Source organism: Rhinatrema bivittatum, chromosome 3 (genome assembly GCF_901001135.1).
Source record: "Rhinatrema bivittatum chromosome 3, aRhiBiv1.1, whole genome shotgun sequence".
In the NCBI taxonomy this organism is placed as follows: Eukaryota; Metazoa; Chordata; class Amphibia; order Gymnophiona; family Rhinatrematidae; genus Rhinatrema; species Rhinatrema bivittatum.
In genome coordinates, this window is record NC_042617.1 from 459,922,375 (window position 1) to 459,945,197 (window position 22,823).

At 39.9% G+C, this 22,823-nt stretch overlaps 1 protein-coding gene across 1 annotated transcript in view; it reads right to left on the reverse strand.

The window, feature by feature from the left end:
* The window catches only part of NBAS (neuroblastoma amplified sequence), a 1,239,997-nt gene that overhangs the window by 506,763 nt on the left and 710,411 nt on the right, over positions 1 to 22,823 (reverse strand). The window contains exons 40-41 of the mRNA XM_029595926.1: positions 21,414 to 21,490; positions 6,600 to 6,737 (exon numbers count right to left, since the gene is read on the reverse strand). Coding sequence (XP_029451786.1) covers positions 6,600 to 6,737; positions 21,414 to 21,490 — 215 coding nt within the window. The remainder of the gene's footprint in view (positions 1 to 6,599; positions 6,738 to 21,413; positions 21,491 to 22,823) is intronic.

The window sequence follows — 22,823 nt, forward strand, 5'->3', positions numbered from 1 at the left end:
GATAACAACAAATAAGAGCAAACCAGCATAAAATTGTAATCAGATACCACAGACTATACCTGTTGTGAAAGACATATGGATGCTGAAGGATACTGTGTTAAGAGAAACAAAGCACTCACTATCTCAAACTCCATCACAGTGCAATAAACAAATTTATGAGCTGAAGAACTGCACAAGTTCACAGTGTTAATTAAAAGATAACAGTGCATAGATATAGACTTGATTAATGAAGGAGTAAACATAAAAAAGTCTTACAAATCTCTGTCATTTAATTAAAAATACAAAGATGCTACCTACATCTAAGGGACTGATTCATCAAGGTATTTTCTTATAGACACCGAACTGGAAAAAGCTTTAACGAATCAGGGCCTTAAGATAGAAACATATCAAGTATATGCTTACCCACTAAGGAGCTGCTATGCTATCTTAATCCATCCGGGGAATGAACATTTTCATTCATATCTCTCTGTTATGCAGCAAATTAATATCACATCTCTTGTCTCAGTATATACACAGGATGTGATTTATCAAGGGCAGAGAATATTTTATGTCAACATTTTGTATAGTAGTCACAGTTAAAGAAAAATAATTATGCCAAGCAGCAAGTCAAAACTGTACAGCATTTTTTAAAAGAGAATGAATACATGCATAGTGAAGTCAATATCCGGTGAGTAGCAAAGCTGTCTAGGTAAAGTTACCCAAATAACTTTAGCCAAATATTTAGTGGCATTTATCTTCGACTGAGCATACTCAGCAAAATAATTACCTGGATAAAGTTCAATGACTTACTGAATATTTGGAATACAAAGTTGTAGGCTGTTGTAGCCTGATCTTTCAATCTTAAAACAGTAGGACAACACCCCCACCCAAATCCCCCCAAACCTCCAATAACCTTCCAGTTCCCCAGCAGGAGGAGGAGAAGCGCTTAATTCCTCTCGCGGGGTCAAATATATATATATATTGCAGAAGGTCTTCTCCCATCCAATCTGAAAACTGCAACTATTACTCCTATCCCAAAGAAAAAGAACATAGAGGAGGGCGAGCAGGAGCGGAGAGAGAAGCCCCGAGTGTGTCATCGCAGAGGTCGGAGGCAGGACGGTAACCCGAGTCAGCTGCTGGGCTGTGCGGCACAGAGGAGCTGATTAGAGGCGGGACCGGAAGCGGCCAATATCAGCGGCCCCCTGGCTTTCCTACCTTGAGGGCGAGCAGGAGCGGAGAGAGAAGCCCCGAGTGTGTCATCGCGGAGGTCGGAGGCAGGACGGTAACTCGAGTCAGCTGCTGGGCTGTGCGGCACAGAGGAGCTGATTAGAGGCGGGACCAGAAGCGGCCAATATCAACGGCCAGCGTGCGGCGCGTAGCAGAGCCGGCGCGTCGCTAAAGCCGCGCGCGCTCAAGGGGCGCGTGCAGACAACGGGCTTCGCCGGAGTCGCCGGAGCACCAACGTCAAGTAAGAACTGTAATTAGATTTACCTCTCTCCAACTAAGCTCCCTGCTCATAACCCTTGATATATTTATCAATAGATTCTACTAAGAGTGTGTTAGCTATTTCTTGCTATACTTAGACATGCCTCCGAAGCGGAAAGGGAGAATAAGAACCTATCCTCCCTTACCTATGCCGTCCCCTATACAGCATTAAAGGGAGCTGAAGAATCTGATGCGCCAGTAGTTTTGGGGAAATCTATTGAGCCTGCAGAGGAAGCGTCCCTTAGCCCTCACATCGGACTAGCACCACAGCAGAGGGTTTTGGAAGGGTTAACAGAACCTGCTTCGGAAAATTTTGAGTCAACATCTGAAAAATTGCAGCTTGATGCAATTAAAGTCCAAAATGAAATAGAAACAGACACAGCTGCCTCTAGAAATTTAAAAGGGGCAGCAGTGGACGTTTCTGCTTTGGTCCCAATAGGAGTTAAAGACTCTTTTCCAAATCCAAAGCAGGGTGAAATCCCAACCAAACCAGCTGTAGTAACGATGGATACCTTATGGGACATGATGGCCGGTATGATGGGAAAAATTCAAAATCTGGAAAGAAAAATGAATTCAATGTGCGAAGGAAATCAACAAGATTGTTTGGGAATACAGAAACAGATAAAGGACTCTAATGAAAGAATTAAAGTTTTGGAACTCCAAGAAAAGAAAAACTCAGAAATTAGACAAGCTTTAGTTAAAGATAAAGAATATCTATCTCGTAAAGTTGAAATGTTAGAAAATAATTCTAAAAGATTCAATCTAAGAATTCTAAATTTTCCTCGTAAAGTAGGAGAAGAACCTTTGATTACTTTTAAAAAGTTTCTTGTTGGGCAACTCGGTTTTTCTGAGGATAGAGCTCCAACTATAAATAATTGCAGTTTTCTTCCTCCTACAAGAAATGTGGCAAGATCTGAATTATTTCAAGGTAACTTGTCTAATTTTCTAGAGGATTCTTCCTTGGAAGTAATTAACTGGGGTACATTGCTAGTAACTTTTTACTCCTTTTTGGATGTTAATTCTGTCATGAAGAAATACTTTAGCAAATACCCAGTTAAATTTCATGATAAGGATGTTAAAATCTTTCCTGACTTGGCTGTGACCACCCAACAAAGGCGTAAAGCCTTTTTGAATTTTCGCCAAGAGGTTCTTTCATTAGGCTTTTCTTTTACCCTTCGCTTTCCTTGCAAGTGTATTATAAAAAAACAGGAACTTACATATTTATTTTTCACTCCAGATCAATTAAGGAATTTCTTAACTCAGAATAGGATGCCTACCTCATCCCCACTATCCATGTAATGATAAATATTGGGTATAGTTATAGTATGAATCAATCTTGGTTATGATTTTTCTTATATTCCCCTTTAAAAAGATAATTATCAAGGAATATGAACCCTCCATTTGATTGATACTAATGGTTTATTTCTTAAATGTAATAATTGAAATTCGTTGATTGATATAAATGACCATGTTTTTCTGTATACAAATAATATGATTATATCTATTATTTGAAAAGTTATAAATAAAGGTAAAAAAAAAAAAAAAGAACAAAGATCCCAATGATCTAAATAACTACCGTCCAATCTCAAACCTCCCTTTACTTGCTAAATTAATCGAGAAAACTGCTTTACTTCAACTAAATGAACATCTTGAAACCAACAACATACTTCACCCCGCTCAACATGGATTCAGAAAGAACCGCAGTACTGAAACCCTACTATTAAACCTAACTAATAAATTAATAAGAGGCTTTGATTACAATCTGAATCATTTACTAATTATGCTAGATCTATCCGCTGCCTTCGATACTGTGGATCACAATTTACTAATATCAAAAGCCTTGCCAACATAGGTCTCACCAGAAAAACACTTGATTGGTTTACATCATTTCTAAAAGACAGGTTTTTCAAAGTCACATTTAATAACGTCTCATCTGATCCCTACCCTCTAGATACAGGAGTACCACAAGGATCTGCTTTATCTGCAATTCTTTTCAATATTATCTTCTACCACTCTGTAATTTCATCTCAAATCTTGGCATCACCTTCTTTCTTTATGCTGATGATATTCAACTTCTCATTCCCATAACATCTACCATTGAAGAAGCTATATATCTCACAGTAAAATACCTCAACTCAATCAAAACTTTCCTCAACCAACTAAAACTATGTTTAAATATGAATAAAACCGAATGGATCTTAATAAAAAGAAATTTCTCTACTCAAACCTCTCAAATTCCATACATCCAAATCGACAACTCCAAAATACAAATGAAAAATCCAATAAAGGATCTTGGCATTTGGATTGATTATGACCTGAGCCTTAAGAATTGCATTACCATAAAAACAAGAGAAGGCTTTCATAAACTCCAGATACTAAAACACCTCAAACCACTACTGTACCCAAATGACTTCAGAACAATTCTTCAGACCCTCATTTTCTCAAGTCTGGATTATTGCAACACAATTTTCTTAGGACTTCCAAAATCCTCCCTAAAACCACTACAATTACTTCAAAATGCTGCTGCACGAGTACTAACTGGAAAAAAGAAGTTTGACCACATCTCTCCAAACCTAAAAAACCTTCACTGGCTACCTATTTCACAGAGAATAAAATACAAATCCTTAACCATCCTACATAACGAAATTTACAAAGACAACAACTCATCCCTGGACAACATGATTACAATTCACAAATCACCCCGCTCTTCAAGATATTCTGACAAATTACAACTATTCATTCCTCCTCTCTCCTCTGCAAAACTATCCTCTACGAGACGTAGAGCCTTCTCTATAGCTGGACCAAAAGAATGGAACTCTATCCCTGGATACCTAAGCTCCATCAAAGATCCCAAAAACTTCAAAAAAGAACTAAAAACATGGTTGTTTAGACAATCATACGCAGAATGATATGATCTATATAAACCTTTCACAACCACCCTCATTCTAACATGTTATAATCTGATTTTACTGAGATATTATATATATATATTCTATCTGTTTGGTATTATATTTATAATTTTATAACTGTTCATTGTATGAATTTGTTGTTACACTGTAAACCGGAATGCACTATGCTATATTTTGGTATAAAAAAAGAACATAAATAAATAAATAAATAAGACATTCATGTATTCATTACCCTACAGTCAGGATTAGTTGCTTCAGTGACAGCTTATCAATCCCAATTCAGAACTGAGTTTCAAGAGGTTTTTAGATCCTGCAATTTTATCAGAATTTATGACACTATCAAATACTACTCTGTTGGCTTTAATTTGATTTAACTTTTTTTTAATACAGTTAATCTGTTTTGTTATATTTATTTTATTTATTTAACGCTTTTCTATACCGATCTTCATGGTTGGAAGACCATATCAGACCGGTTTACATCGAACAGGGTAATAGTAACAAAAAACAGTAAAAATAGTAAATAATAGTAAAAAACCGGAAGAATAAAGTTACATTTAACAAGGTTGGTAAACTTGGAGCTATATACTGTTGGAAGGAAAAGGCATAGGAACGCAGTAAACCAGAAGTGTAAACAATATGATATCATTTGTATTTATTTGATTTAATATATATATGTATATATATATATATATATATATATATATATATATATAATATCAAATAAATACATATATATACATATATATATATCCAAACATTTTTTTTGCTATTCTGTTGTACACTGCTTAGAGCCTTCTCAAGGATAGGCAGCTTGTAATAATAATAATAATAATTCATCTTCATAGGGAGAAATAGAAGCCCCAGGATTCTGTAGCTTCAGATCTAGGTGCAGGAAGTCTGAGTTGTTTAAATACATGAACTTGAGTCCATCAAGAAAACTACCACCTTCATCAGCCTATATGATTATCCAGAATACCTCAGTCATTTTGAAAGGATCAATTTTGCAACACATACCATAATTTTCTTAGATTGGATTGACAGGAGAATAGAAGTTGAATTGGTAGCCAGAGGAATGTGAGTGGGTGTGCATATATATTTAGATACTATAAATAGATATGCACAAATACAGACACATGTTTATGATAAATACATAAATATTAGTTCTGCTGACATTGCAAAATGTGTCCACGACATACAGAAATATCTGGCAAAAATCCCCACCATCATTTGTTTAAACTGCATAATTTACAACTCTTGCTTATCCAACAACATGAAATTCAACTTGGGAAAAGCCAAGGTCAAATTTTCTGACTTTGATTACGTTAAAATGCTTTAGAAAGCTTGGTTTGGATCTGTGGGATGCAAGATAGGAGGACAACTTATTGCAAGAGGAACGGTAAATGCTTCGACTAAATAAATCCACTAAATCTGAAATACAATGAAGGATAAACAGAAAATAGAAAACAAATTGCCATTATTTGCCAAGATTACATCCACAGATTCTGCTGGCAAGAGACAGAATTGCATTCTCTTTTTGAGAATTTCAAAATAATATCTGAACCCAAAGATTAAATTCAAATCTGGTAATGTGCTATTATGGTAGCAGGACTCAATGTATGTTATTTTAGATTTTTTGCAGGAGAGAAAAATAACCATATAATTTATTAAAACAAATTAATTTTTTTTCAGATATTGGCAAAGTTATGCTTATTTGAAAGTGGGAACACAGAGAGGTAAAAGTAAAGGTAATAAGGATAATGAAGGAAAAATCAAACGGGCAAACATGGTAGCAGGTGTACAATACTGGAAGAAGAACTGTGCAATTGATGGGGGAGTGAAAATATAAAAAAAATAACACCTATAGAAACGTACCAAAAATTTAGCAATTGTAGAAAACATTTCCTCTCTTCTGGTATTATGCAATGTATAGAAACAAAATAATCAGATACTATTATTCAATTGTTTATTATGTTAACAGTGAGAGCTTGCTTTGTAATTTGCAAGTTGCATGGATTTGACACCTGTGTGCAAAAGCTGAATTTACAAAATTAACAATTTCAATGGGCTCTTTTTATGGTATTGCTAAATCATCATGTGTTACAGCTTGGGATAATTTCCAGATTGAAACTCACATGTGTCCCGTAAACAGGCTCATCTTACACCTGGCCAGTTCGGGACATGCACTGCACTGTATGCTGATGAGTAAGGCAAAAAATAAGAACTAACCCTGTAGAGAGGATGGCATTTGTCCTTGAAACATGGTGCCAAATGAGCATAGATCTGCAGGCTGTAGTAATAAGCTGCCAGCTGGAGAGATAAAGCTGAATGTGATTGCTTTTCAAAGCACTTGTTGGCATCTACCACCTAGGAAAAAAAGATAGAATTAACTTGGAGAAGACAATTCAAAGGCTTATAATGATAAGTATTTAAAAGTTTCAATAGTTTCTAGTTTCTGGAACCTACAGCACATTCATATTATATTCTTTAAAAACTTCAACTATTAACACCAGTTTAAGTGAACATAATTTTGAGAATAATGGTTTTCATTTGCAGTAAAAAAGATGTACTGTACAAGCTGGTAATGTAAAAATAAGAATTCAGCAAAGACAAACCTAGGTAATTTATAACAATGGGTGGCTTAGGCATTATAAAATGGATAAGCAGTATATATCCATATGAGATAAAGAGCTCATAGTGTCATTGCGATATTTAGCTGTGAAAACCTAAGCCCAAGTAAAATAGATGGTGAATTACAAAGGCCAGTGTCCAAAAATTCCTAGTATAACATTCAGTCACAAATTAACATTGTTATACGACGTAGCCTTGGCCCAAATTCTGATGCACTAGTGTTTTGTTCTTTCATCTCTACTTGAACGTCACTCAACCTCTGCTTACTGTATATAAAGCAATGAGTTGAAGGTTTTTTCAGTGATAGTTGCTGAAAATTGGGAATTATGAGGCTAATATTCAATAGGCCGTTTAGTGGTCAAGTTATCCAGGTAAAGTTAGCCGGATAACTTGTTCTTTATATTCAGAGGAATAAATGTCATACTGAATATACTTGCTTAAATTACCCGGCTACATGTGGCCGGATAACTTTAAAACGTAACTAACTATCTCCTGGATTCATCATTCTTCGCAGAATCCTGTGAAAACCTGCGGTGGGCCTGCAAAAGCCGCAGTGTGCCGGCTGCCGGCTTTCGGACTGAATAGCACCACCATGAAAGGTGGTGCTCTTCGGTGCACTACTGCCAACGATAACGTTAGTAACATTATCGCCGGCAGCAAAGCCACTGCGACTCCGCCCCTCCCCACCACGACTCCACCCCCAATCTAATTTGTATGCTATCACACGCGAAAAGGGCCTATGTTTGATTTATAGCTGATTAAATTCTCAAGTTATCCGGTCTTGAGTGGCCAGATAAGAACATAAGAGCATAACATATGCCATACTAGGTCAGACCAAGGATCCATCAAGCCCAGTATCCTGTTTCCAACAATGGCCAATCCAAGTCACAAGTACTTGGCAAGTACCCAAACATTAAATAGATCCCAAGCAACTATTCCTTATTGATTAATAGCAGTTTATGGACATCTCCTCTAGGAACTTATCCAAATCTATTTTAAACCTAGTTACACTAACTGCCATAACCACATCCTCTGGCAATGAATTCAAAAGCCTGCCCGCTGACCTGACCAGTGCTCGCCCGCACCTACCCCGCGGTAGGCCCAAGACTCAACTGATCGGAAGGCCCCCGTCAGTTGCCAGCCTCCTGGACCCGCCGGAAGATCGGAGCGGAAGCACCAGGCATGGAGGAGCAGGCCCTTCTCCCTCCCACTTCCTCGATCCCGCCCACCAGCGCTCCCGAGGGCGGCAATGTGGAACACACACACTCACCACTATTTAAGAGGCGAGAGCACGCCTCGGGACCCTCTTCTTGTCAGCATGCCAAGCCAGCACCGTCGGCAGCCCGTGAACCACAGCCACGGTAGGCCGCGCAGCCCTGCTCGCCGACTCACCTGCCCGCTGACCCGACCGGCGCTCGCCCGCACCTACCCCACGGTAGGCCCAAGACTCACCTGATTGGCAGGCCCCCGTCGGTCGCCAGCCTCCCAGACCCGCCGGAGGATCGGAGTGGAAGCGTGAGGCATGGAGGAGTAGGCCCTTCTCCCTCCCACTTCCTCGATCCCGCCTACCAGCGCTCCTGAGGGCGGCAATGTGGGACACACACACTTCACCACTATGTAAGAGGCGAGAACACGCCTCCGGCGCCACACGCCTAAGGAGCGCAACAAAGGGGCATGCCCCTTTGTTCACCCCTTCGTGCGCATCAGAAAGCTGATCAATGGTAACTTCCCTTCCGCTAACCATAGTAGCCATCCTCTCACGCAGTGACAGGCTCTCACCCGGCCTTATGACATACGGAGTCTCTCTCAACTTTCTTACATCTTCCCAACAGACCCTCACTCAGCATTCAAACAGACGGATTCAAACAGACTCAGCATTCTGACAACCGGAGCCTCTCTCAACAACCTAACAGCTTCCTAACAGACTCTCACTCAGCATTCAAACAGACAGATCCCCACTCAATATTCAACCACTTCCAGCCTCCCAGCAGATGGACTCTCATTCAACTCTAACAGTTTCAATACTCTAACAGCTCCTCATTCAGCTTCTAATAGATGGACCCTCACTCAGCATTCAATCACACCCCAGCCCCCCAACAAACGGACTCTCATTCAGTACACAGCTAATTTTACCTTACAACAAGAGAAGCATGACACAAGGCTACCCAATCCCCATCTTACACCACAGTCTCCGCACCATTGGGAAATACCCCTTGCATTCCAGTTCACGCTCCAACAGAACCCTCATTCCAATCATGATCTCCCCTCTCACCCCAACTCCTAGGTCTTGCACTGTTCTCATTGACTCTCTTCAATGCACAATCTCTCACAAGAAATCGCATATTCTCAATGATTATCTCCTTGACTCAAAGCCAGACATCTGCGCCATCAGGGAAACTTGGCTCAAACCCACGGATATTGCCTTGATAAATCAGCTACCCACTCATCTTTACGATTTCATCTCATTTCCGAGACAAAAAAAAAAAAAGAGGTGGAGGCCTTCTTTTAGCAGCCAAAAAAGAGCCGAGGCTAACCCTTCAACCTACCAAAGCTGCCCCTAAGCTAGAAGTTGGCCTTTTCAAATCAAAGTTACTTCAAATCCTCCTCATATATGCTCCGCCAGGACTTCTAGAATCAGACGCCTCCCCTCTAGTAGAAACCATAGCTAAATATCTAAATTTGGACTCCCTAGCTATGATCTTAGGGGATTTCAACCTTCACGTTGATTCTACCCAACTCTCTACCAACTGTGAAGCTTTCTTCACCTCCGTCACGGCCATGGGCTTTAAGCAAATTATTAACAAGCCCACTCATAAAGCTGGCCATATGCTAGACCTTATTTTCATTAACTCTGGTTTCACAATTTTCACCCCCGCCCCCCCCCCCCCCCCCCCCCCCAAATGCGTCCCAGTTCCTTGGTCTGACCACTCACTGATATCCACTTCCCTCACAATGAAAGAGAGTCCTATCCCTCACCCCCTCCAATCTATATTTCAATACAGGAGATCGTGCACCTCTGACGTCCTCAGTGAATCCCTAGCCAAAGAACTTCCTAACCTGGATGTCACAAACCCCAACTCGGCCCTACTCTTATGGTACAGTATCACGCAAGCGGTAGCTAACAAATTATGCCCTCTGTCGACCAAAAAAATCAGCCCGGCTTTAAAAAATAAACAACCTTGGTTCGCCAATGAACTCTGAAAACTGAAGCAAGACTTTAGACAGAAAGAAAACAAATGGAATAAGGCCCCATGCCCCAGCACTCTAGCTGCATACAAATCCGCCCTCCACTTCTACAGAAACTCAACACTACGAACAAAAAGAGATTTTTACGCTGCTAGAATTCACGATCTCATATTTGACGCGAAAGCCCTATTCTCATACGTATCTGATCTCACAAAAACCTTCACCCCGTCCATCCCAGACGACCAAGCACAATCTAAAGCCAATGAACTTGCCTCCTTTTTCCAAAGCAAAATAACCAATCTTCTAACATGCTTACCCCCCCACTCCACACCGCCTCCCAGTTCCTTCTCCTCTCTTTCTTACAAAGGAGCATCACTTGAATCTTTTGAACCCACATCCGCCATGGAGATTGAAACTATACTAAAGAGAATGAAGCCTTCCACCCATCCGTCTGACCAAATCCTGACCAAGCTACTCCTATTGGTACCGGACACTATCTCCAAGAACCTGGCGGATATTATAAATTGCTCTCTATCACAAGGAATCTTCCCTGACACACTAAAACTCGCCACCCTCAAACCACTACTTAAAAAACCGAACCTCGACCCTAGGGACCCCAACAACTTCCGCCCTATCTCCAATCTGCCTTTCGTTGCCAAGATCATGGAAAAATTGGTCAACACCCAACTCTCAGACTAACTTGAAGACCATAAAATACTTCACCCAACGCAATACGGATTCCGCAAATTGCTAAACACAGAAATCCTCCTCATCTCCCTCACGGACCACCTCATCATGGGATTGGACAAAGGACACTCCTTCTTGCTAGTGCTCCTTGACATCTCGGCGGCTTTCGACATGGTGAACCACTCCATCCTCCTAAATCATCTATCCGACATTGGGATAACAGGAACGGCCTTTAGATGGTTCGAATCCTCTCTCAGTAGCAGAGGTTATAAAGTCAAAATCAATAGCAAAGAGTCCCCACGCATTAATTCTTCTCTAGGGGTACCCTAGGGCTCCTCCCTGTCTCCCACCTTCTTCAACATCTACCTCCTTCCCCTCTGCCAGCAGCTAACAAGCCTAAAACTAAAACACTATCTTTACGCAGTCGTATAAATCCTGAACCCTATAACTGAATCCATTACGAAAACACTCAAGTTCTGGGACAACTGCCTCCAAGCCATCAACCTCCTACTCACCAGCCTAAACCTGGTACTTAACTCCGCCAAAACGGAACTCCTCCTCATATCCCCCGAATACAGTGATACCCCTCAGCTGACCCACCCCAACACGATAATCACATAAGCAAGCGATCTCGGAGTAATAGTTGACAACCATCTAAACTTAAAGAAGTTCATCAACCACACAACCAAGGACTGCTTCTATAAACTACAGGTGCTAAAAAGACTTAAACCCCTTCTACACATTCACGACTTCAGATCTGTCCTCCAGGCCATCATATTCTCCAAGATAGACTATTGCAATTCCATTCTACTAGGTCTCCCTGCCTCCTCCACAAAACCTCTTCAGATGCTCCAAAACTCAGCCGTCAGAATCCTAACAAACACCAACAGAAGAGAGCACATTACGCCCATCCTTAGAGATCTACACTCGCTACCAATAAGTTTCAGAATCCTTCACAAATCCCTTACCATCATTCATTCACCACTTGGTACCCATCAACTTGCAACTCCCACTTAGATTACACACCTCTTCAAGACCTATCAGGGAAGCCTACAAAGGATCCCTGCACGCCCACCCTACCAAAGCCACCCATCTATAAACCACTAGAGAACGGGCCTTCTCAATGGCGGGACCACCCATATGGAAGCTATCCCCCCCAATCTCAGACAGGAACCCTGCTTGCTGTCATTCAGAAAAAAACTTAAGACCTGGCTCTTTCAACAACCTTTCCCCTAACACAGACATACATCAGCTATGCCACTTCAGCTATGCCTCAGATCATGTACTAAGGCCTTCTATTTAACGCAAGCCATCTCAAACATTTGTAACTGATCAATGCACGCCATCCCAAACATTGTAAATGATTTGCTATAGTTACCTAGTTTCTTATCTACTACAGCTTCTTCATCTTCCGAGTTCTATTACCCTTGTTTTATTGTAACTTTTTGCCTCTTATGTTTCATTGTGATTAATGTTATGGTTAATGTTAAATCACCCTGTTCCTTGTAAACCGATATAATATGATCTGTATCATGAATGTCGGTATAAAAAAGTACTAAATAAATAAATAAATAAATACATAAATAAATAAAAATAAATGTGTTGAGTGAAAAAGAATTTTCTCCAATTTGATTTAAATCAGTGATTTGCTAACTTCATGGAGTGCCCCCTTTTCTTTTTATTGTCTGAGAGAGTAAATAACCAATTTACATTTACCTGTTCAAGTCTTTCCATGATTTTGTGAACCTCTATTATTACCCCCCCTCAGCCTTCTATTCTCCAAGCTGAACAGTCCTAACCTCTTCAGCCTTTCATCACAGGGGAGCCGTTCCACCCACTTTATCATTTGGTCACCCTTCTTTGTATTTTCTCCAGTGCAACTTTATCTTTTTTGAGATGGGGCAACCAGAATTGCACACAGTATTCAAGCTGTGGTCTCACCATGGAGAGATACAGAGGCAATATAAGAACATAAGAAATTAACATGCTGGGTGAGACCAAGGGTCCATCAAGCCCAGTATCCTGTTTCTAACAGAGGCCAAACCAGGACACAAGAATCTGCAAATTACCCAAACAATAAGAAGATCCCATTCTACTGATGCAATTAATAGCAGTGACTATTCCCTAAGTAAACTTGATTAATAGCAGTTAATGAACTTCTTCTCCAAGAACTTATCCAAACCTTTTTTGGACCCAGCTACACTAACTGCACTAACCACATACTCTGGCAACAAATTCCAGAACGTTATTGTGCGTTGAGTGAAAAAGAATTTTCTACAATTAGTCTTGAATGTGCTAGTTGCTAACTTCATGGAATGCCCCCTACTCCTATTATTTGAAAGTGTAAATTACAGATTCACATCTATTCGTTCAAGACCTCTCATGATCTTAAAGACCTCTATCATATCCCCCCCCCCCCCCCCCCCTCAGCCATCTCTTCTCCAAACTGAACAGCCCTAAACTCTTCAGCCTTTCCTCATAGGGGAGCTCTTCCATCCCCTTTAACATTTTGGTTGCCCTTCTCTAACTTCTCCATCGCAACTATATCTTTTTTGAGATGCGGCGACCAGAACTGTACACATAATTCAAGGTGCAGTTTCACCATGGAGCAATATAGAGGCATTATAACATGTTCCATTTATTAACCATTCCCTTCCTAATAATTCCTAACATTCTGTTTGCTTTCTTGACTGCTGCAGGACATTGAGCTGACAATTTTAAAGTATTATCTACTATGATGCCTAGATCTTTTTCCTGGGTGGTAGCTCCTAATATGGAACCTAACATTGTGTAACTACAGCAAGGGTTATTTTTCCCTATATGCAACACCTTGCACTTGTCCACATTAAATTTCATCTGCCATTTGGATGCCCAATCTTCCAGTCTTGCAAGGTCCTCCTGTTGTATCACAATCCGTTGTGATTTAACTACTCTGAATAATTTTGCATCATCCGCAAATTTGATTACCTCACTCATCGTATTCCTTTCCAGATCATTTATAATCATATTGAAAAGCACCGGTCCAAGTATAGATCCCTGAGGCACTCCACTGTTCACCCTTTTCCACTGAGAAAATTGACCATTTAATCCTACTCTCTGTTTCATGTCTTTTAAACAGTTTGTAATACACGAAAGGACATCGCCTCCTATCACATGACTTTTTAGTTTCCTTAGAAGCCTCTCATGAGGGACTTTATCAAATGCCTTCTGAAAATCCAAATACACTACATCTACCGGATCAACTTTATCCACATATTTATTAACCCCTTCAGAAAAATGAAGCAGATTTGTAGGCAAGACTTCCCTTGGGTAAATCCATGTTGACTGTGTCCCATTAAACCAAGTCTTTCTATATGCTCTATGATTTTGATCTTGAGAATAGTTTCCACTATTTTTCCCAGCACTGAAGTCAGGCTCGCTGATCTATAGTTATCCAGATCGCCCCTAGTGCCATTTTTAAATATTGGGGTTACATTGGCCACCCTCCCGTCTTCAGGTACAATGGATAATTTTAATGATAGGTTACAAATTTTAACTAAGAGATCAGAAATTTCATTTTTTAGTTCCTTCAGTACCCTAGGATGCATACCATCCAATCCAGGTGATTTGCTACTCTTCAGTTTGTCAATCAGGCCTACTACATCTTCCACGTTCACAGTGATTTCATTCAGTTCATCTGATGCATCACCCCTGAAAACCATCTCTGGAACTGGTATCTCCCCAACATCCTCATTAGTAAACACAGAAGTAAAGAATTAATTTAGTCTTTCTGCAATGGCCTTATCTTCCCTAAGAGCCCCTTTAACCTCTCGGTCATCTAATGGTCCAACAGACTACCTCACAGGTTTCTTGCTTCGGATATATTTAAAAAAGTCTAGCCATCCACATCTAGACAGATACAGCACTTCAGGCCACTCCAGGATTTCCCAGCGAGGCTAAGAAAGATTATGCTTCTTCTTTTGATGTGAAAAAAAAACAACACACTGTTATTATGGTGCACTCTTAACTTGGCAGGGTAGAGGAGGGCAAAACGTATACCCCATTTGTGTAGGTCAGAGCAGGCCGGAGACAACAGTTTCCTCTGTGCCGCGGAGCTCAAGTCCGGGACATCCATTCCTGTTACATCATCACCCGGAAGTCCTAAACCATGTCTTTCTATATGCTCTGTGATTTTGATCTTTAGAATTATTTCCACTATGTTTCTCAGCACTGAAGTCAGGCTCACTGGTCTATAGTTTCCTGGATCGCATCTGGAGCCCTTTTTAAATATTAAGGTTACATTGCCACCCTCCAGCCTTCAGGTACAATGGATGATTTTAATGATAGTCTACAAATTTTAACTAATAAATCTGAAATTTCATTTTTTAGTTCCTTTATAACCTTGGGGTGCACACCATCCGGCTAGGTGATTTGCTACTCTTTAGCTTGTCAATCTGGCATACTACATCTTCCAAGTTCACAGTGATTTGGTTCAGTTCAGCTGAATCATTACCCTGGAAGACCATCTCTGGAACCAGTATCTTCCAAACATCCTCATTAGTAAACATAGAAGCAAATAATTAATTTAGTCTTTCTGCAATGGCCTTGTCTTCCCTAAGAGCCCCTTTAACCCCTTGGTCACCTAACGGTCCAACCGACTCCCTCACAGGTTTCTTGTTTCAGATATATTTTAAAACATTTTTATTATGAGTTTTTGCCTCTACGGCCAACTTAATTTCAAATTCTCTCTTAGCCTGCCTTATCAATGTTTTACACTTAACTTGACAATGCTAATGCTTTTTATTATTTTTTTCAGATGGATCCTGCTTCCAATTTTTGAAGGATTTTTTTTTTTTGTTAAAATAGCTTTTTTCACCTCACCTTTTAACCATGACGGTAATTGTTTTGCCTTCCTCCCACCTTTCTGAATGCATGGAATATTTCTGGACTGCCTTCTAAGATTGTAATTTTAAACAATGTCCACACTTTTACCCTTTGCAATTACACCTTTCAGGTTTTTTCTAAATATTTTCCTCATTTTATCAAAGTTTCCCTTTTGAAAATTTAGTTTTAGAGCTGTAGATTTACATATTGTTCCCCTTCCAGTCATTAGTTCAAATTTGATCATGTTATGATCACTATTGCCAAGTGGCCTCACTGTTACCTCTCTCACCAAATCCTGCATTCCATTAAGAATTAAATCTAAAATAGCTCCCTCTCTCATTGGTTTCTGAACCAATTGCTCCATGAAGCAGTCGTTTATTCCATCCAGGAATTTTATGTCTCTAGCATGTCCTGATGTTACATTTACCTAGTCAATATTGGAGTAATTAAAATTTCCCATTACTGCGTCAAATTGGTTAGCTTCCCTGATCTCTCTTAGCAGTTCATCATCTGTCTGATCTCTTTGGCCAATGGTACCGGAATCCAGAAGGGAAGGGTCGATACTTGACCTCATGTTTACCAAGTGGGACAGTGTCTTTTATGTGGTAATTGATGATTACCTGGGATCCAGTGACCATGCTGGGCATGCCCAAAAGGGGCCAGTCAAAGTTCTGGAAACTTTGACAAAAGTGTTCCGTGATTGGGCTCCATCCTGTGATGTCACCCATATGTAAGGACTACAATCCTGCTTGTCCTGTGAGAATAAATGAAACTGCCTAACCTGGACCAGAGCCAGAAATTAGGGTATACGTGAAATGTAATTAATAGACCCTGGCAGATGATCAGAGAGAGAGTGCCATTAGCCATCTCATGGTGTTTCTTCAGGCCTATGCATCTCCCGATTTTCCCCCAAACACATTGACTCACAAGAGGGATACTGTGAGGGAATTATCTTTGTACAAATCTTTATGCATCTCTTTATTACTGCATACTATTTTGGCTTTGCTGATTTTTACAATATTTACTGCTGATTTTACGATGTTTATAACAAGTAGTGTTTGTGTGTTCTATGACATAATACATCACCACTTATTCCACCATTTACAAGAATGTTGAATAGATCAATGGAACAAATTCCTACTGAAAGGCATTTTAATGTATTTGAAAAATGTACAAAGGTGTGAAGACTTTTATAAGGCACTGTAAGTGTATCTGTGCCTTTAAGATGAAATATTGAATTACTGTATAAACTGTATAACCTGGACTGGATTCTGAGTTTGCCTTTCAAATCCGCTTACATTGCTATTACACCTTAATTCCCTTGTCACCCCCATTAAGAGACAGGACCTGTAACCTGATACATAATTCTAGAGCTGTAAACAAGAACATATTTGCCTTTTGTTAAATTGTACACTGAATGAAATACAGCCTGATTGCAAAATCCTGGATTGGATTAGCTTATTTGCAGGTGGCTCCAATAACTTGACACCCTCAAGACTCAATTCTATTTCACTGTGTATCAATAATCTGACAAAAATGTATACATGAAATTCATTTATAGGGCATCATCTGCTATGGTATCCACACATAATCCTTCTAAGAAATTGAAGGGTCTCGTAACACAAGTATGAAGGATTATGAAAGACTATTTAGGAAATGGCGTTTGCAGTAAAGCATGTCTAAAATGGTTTTAAGAAAACAAAGCAAGAATTTATTTTTCCCCAACGATTAAAGCTTCAACCATAAACCAACCCCAGCATATCTTGGTGTAATGTTGGTCAGGTCTTTGACTCATTACAGCCATCTGAAAAAGACAACAATTTAGCTTAATACTCATAATAACCTTCTATGAAACCTAGCTAGTTATTCATAAGGATTAAGAATCCAGATTTTAAGAGCATCTGCACTTGTGCTTTACTTTTCATCAGCAAAGTATTGTGCTCCAGTCTGGAACCATTCATTACACATGGAAAAGGATAATGTTGAATTTAATACAACCATTAAGCATCTGGGACTGTGCATCCAAACCAGTTACTGTCACTGTATATGCTCAGCAATAAGGCACCCCCTTATCTCTGCTGTAAAGAAGCCACTGTAAAGCTTATGAGAAAAATATGCCAAAATGTTGAGATTACTGGCTGATAATCTCCTTTTCCTTAGTGTAGACAGATGGTCTCAGTACAAATGGGATAGTATCCGCGTGCTAGCAGTTGGAGACGGATCTGACGTCAGCACGGGGTATATAGCCCCACAGGAAGCGTAGCTATTCAGTAATCTTCCTTGCAAAAGCTGTTATGGATATGTGTACTGACGCTCAGTGAAAAAGTGAAAACAGGATTCCCCTGACCGATTGATAGGAGCTGGAGACCGCCAGCAGACCGAACCGGAAGGCGTTGACACCTGGTATAGTGTACCCTCACATAGCAAGAGATGATCTAGCTTACCTTGCATCGGGGAAACCCATGTACGCAGGCAGCTGGGCAGGATGCTGAGTCCATCTGTCTACACTAAGGAAAAGGAGATTATCAGGTAGTAATCTCAACATTTCCTGGCGTGTAGCCAGATGGACTCAGTACAAATGGGATGTACCAAAGCTTTACTCCCCAACTGGGTGGGAGGCTGCCTGAGGACCGTGTAATACCGCCCTGGCAAATGCGGAGTCCTCCCTGGCCTGGACATCCAGACGGTAGAATCTGGAATAGGTATGGAGGGAGGACCATGTCGCCGCTTTACATATTTCCGCAGGCGATAGCATCTTGGATTCCGCCCAGGATGCCGCTTGAGTTCTGGTAGAATGAGCCTTGACTTGTAGAGGTGGAGACTTCCCAGCCTCCATGTAAGCTGCTCGGATAACTTCTTTAATCCAGCGGGCGATGGTGGGCCGAGAGGCCACTTCACCTTGTCTCTTACCGCTGTGCAAGACGAACAGATGGTCCGTCTTTCGTAACTCTTGTGTCACTTCCAGATATCTGGGCAGCAATCTGCCAACGTCGAGATGGCGTAATAAACGCCCTTCTTCAGATTTCTTCAAACCCGCCGTGGTAGGCAAGGAAATGGTTTGGTTAAGATGAAACTGTGAAACCACCTTAGGTAGAAAGGAGGGAACCGTACGAAAATGGATAGCCACCGGAGTGATTCTGAGAAAGGGATCACGACAGGACAGTGCTTGTAGCTCCGAAACACGGCGTGCTGAACAGATAGCCAGCAAAAACGCCAACTTCAATGTTAGCGACCGGAGAGATAGACCCTGAAGGTGGATCCCGCGAGGAAATCCAATACGAGGTTGAGGTTCCATAAGGGCACAGGCCACTTCAGTGGCGGCCGAATATGCTTGACTCCTTGCAGGAAGCGAGCAACATCTGGGTGCCTGGCAATGGTTTTGCCATCCCTCCTGGGACCATAGCACGACAGTGCAGCCACCTGAACCTTAATGGAGCTGAGGGAGAGACCCTTCTGAAGTCCCTCTTGCAAGAAATCCAACACCATAGGAATTGTAGGCGTATTGAAAAGAGAAAAATTAAAGTAGTCTTGGAAAGCACGCTCAACCAGCGTGCAGGCACTCCAAACTGCTTTGGAGACGGAAATTACTGAATAGCTACGCTTCCTGTGGGGCTATATACCCCGTGCTGACATCAGATCCGTCTCCAACTGCTAGCACGCGGATACTATCCCATTTGTACTGAGTCCATCTGGCTACACGCCAGGAAATAACAGTTTGCTTCTCTATGGAAACCTTGATCACTCACCAGCTTGCCTTCAAGATATCCAGTTTGGTTACTCATGCCAATTAAATACATGATGGCAGTATCAACATGATACTCTGGGTAGTCATCCACATATGTCACAAATATTTACTTATCAGTAATCCAACTGTTCATCCTCCTGGTTTTGATTTACTATAGCCCTTTCTAGACTTAAAAATGTATTTTAAAAGATTTCTAGCCCACCTATCCACAGTTCTAAGATTGCTGACCAGAAATATATTTAACTACATTTGCTGGTATGTCTTGGTAGAGCTCTTTTCTCTCAGCTGCAAATTTTTTCATTCACAGTACTTTTTTTTTTCTTGCAGGTCCTGGCTGTACCACAGAGTTCAGGTAGTAACAGGTCTGCTATTGCTACTGTCCACACTATACCGGTGCAGGCATATGGCAGTCAAATGGTGCAGAACCATTCCCATGCAATACCTCCAGCAGCATCTGTTCAGGGGCAGCAGCAGTTCTAAAGGTTACGTGGGCTCTAAGTGCCTATAACTTTAGTGCTTTTCTCTATAAAGCAGTCTAGTATTTTGTTATTTTTCTGTGTAAAAATTATTATTCTATTGTGGATTTGATGCCCGCTGATGGGTGAAATCTATAATTACTGCTGAAGCCATGCTCTTGTGTTAATCTCCCTGTGTTGTAATCAGAGGAAAGCATTACATTGACATTGCAAAACTGGTTTAGGGTAGGACAGGCCATTGTGCAGGCTTTTTTTTTTTTGACAGAATCAGGCTAATGATTCAAATTTTATCTCTGGACAACTTTTAACAATGCTTTGCATTGTAAATTAATGTTCAATGTCTTTATTCAATGATGCTTTACTGATATTATACCTTGCAGACAAGGCTACTAAGTGGTTCGACAAATTTTGCATGTTAGAAGTCCATTTGTGTGTAACTGAATACACTGATAGATGAATTGTTCAGGTGTTCAAAGTTTCTGCTGCACCTCATGTCTTATACTACCACCAAGGAGTTCGTATCATGGGTGTTACTATTCACTTAAATTCAGATTTGGCAAAACAGATTCAACAGTGTGCACTGAACAGTAGTATACTTGGGAACTATTATTTTTGCTGCCAAGAAGCTCCAATTCATATAACAAAATACTGTTGAAATAGCATTTAAGCAGAGCTAACTAAAGCTTTAAATATTTTTTAATCATAAAGACACAGACAAGTGTTTGTGACAGTCTTAAAAGATACAACTGTATGTGACTTCATGCCACAATCAAACTCAAGACATGGAAATATCAATAACACATCTTTGATAGTCTTATCAAATGTTAAATTCTCATTGCAACAGCTTCTACTCCAGGTTTCTTTTTAACTGAAGTTCATAAACATGAACTTATTCTAGACCAGTGGCTCTTAACTCAGTCCTCGGAACACAACCAGCTAACCTGGATTTCAGAATATTCACAATAAATATGTCAGAGGCAGATTTGGGAGGTAGCACATACATATCTATTGAATGCATATTCGTTGTGAATATCCTAAAAACCAGACTGACTGGGTGTATCTTCAGGGCTGGGCTGAGAACCCTCTTCTAGACCGTGTGTGACCTAATGAGACTGTGATATCATCAAGTTATCAATAAAAGACTAGAATATACTGTAAATCTGCTGATCCATGCCGGCTATCACCTACAGTCACAAGTCATCTGAATTTTTTACCCAAATGTGGTTTTTAAATTACTTTTCTAGATGAAGTTGTAAAAGCACTGATCAAAGCATGATCCACATTAGAGTAATTATCCATTAAATTATCTGTTAGGCGCTGTGTATACTAAAGGATAGTTTTACATGGGAATTTACATAAAACAGATTAAACAGGTCTAGCTATTTTACAATTTGCTGTTTGCATTTACCAATATTTTTGTATGATGTGTGTATATATGATATAATACATATTTACCTGTGGTAATGCAAGTAGGTAGGCAAGAGACAAAGTCAGGTCTTTCGGTAAGGCATCATTGCTAAGTTGCAATAGAACTGAAAATCAGAAAAAAATCATAGCATAACAATTTGATTCCAAATTCATTTGTCCTTCATAGTTTCTAAGTAAAAATGTTTTATATGTTATAGAATTAGCCAAAGTAAAATGTTTGATATGATATAGACATTAGCTTAAGTATTCTATGTGCACATTAAATTAAATACCAGAAGGAACAGATCATGTCTAATTAAACTATAATGTTACTTTACCTTAACTACTAGGGAAAAAACATTAGGAAATATCTAAACATGATAAAATAGTGCAGTGAACAGATGCTAAACCAGACTGCTGTGATGTTTCTTGGGCTGATTTGTTGCTTGTTAAATCAAAGCAAAAGAATAAAAGTATGAACATTAAGCACAATTAACCATAAAATTGCACTGTATGATGCCAGCTTTTGAGTATCAAAATAACTTAACTGCTACCTATAGATATCAATGCAGTCCACATAATATGCACAATAAATTAGGTCTCTGACCAGATTTACAATTTATAACAGAATCACAGAAAAGGGACCAGAAAAGATAAAGTCAGAGTAGAAACAAGTGGAGCTCACTCTAGTGGAGATAAAGTTACAAATGTGGTGGTAGTGAAGGGTCTCATTATTTACTGGTAGTACTTTTTAACATTTTTATTTGTGACATTGTACAAGGACTTGAAAGAAAGATATGCCTGCTTGTAGAGGAGTCAAAAATCTGTAAACATAATAGTAAGGACAGAAGAAAATGTAAAGTGACTTGAAAAGAAACTGAAGAATGGTCAAGGGTCTGGAAGCTGTGTTTGAATGGAAGAAATGTGAAATAATGCATTTGAGGCACAAAATATTCCATTAGGCACTTATCAATTAGAAGGGCTGACCCCAGCAAGGAGCAAACAGGAAAGGGATTCATACCAGACAACCTTAATATTACTAGTCATAGTGATAAAGCAGTAGGTAAAGGTACCAGAATGCTTGAATGCACAAGACTCAACTGTAGGGAAAAAAATCACTTGTGAGATCCCAACTGGAGTACTGTGTTCAATTCTAGAAGCAAGACTTTTGTAAAAAAAACCAAAAAAAAAACAAACACAGAATGGAAAAATTTTAAAAGAATGCTACCAAAATGGTGTAAGCCCTGCAATAGAAGGCTTAAGGAATGAAACAAAAATGTACTCCTTAAACTAAGAAAGAAAGTTGAGGATTTGACAGAAGCATTCAAATATTTAGCAAGCTTCAATAAGCAAGCAGCGTCCATTGGAAAAGAAGTTCAGGGATATGAAATCATGGTATGAAGCTGCAAGAAAAAAAAAAGCTCAGAGCAATATGAAGAAATACTGTATTGCTGAAAG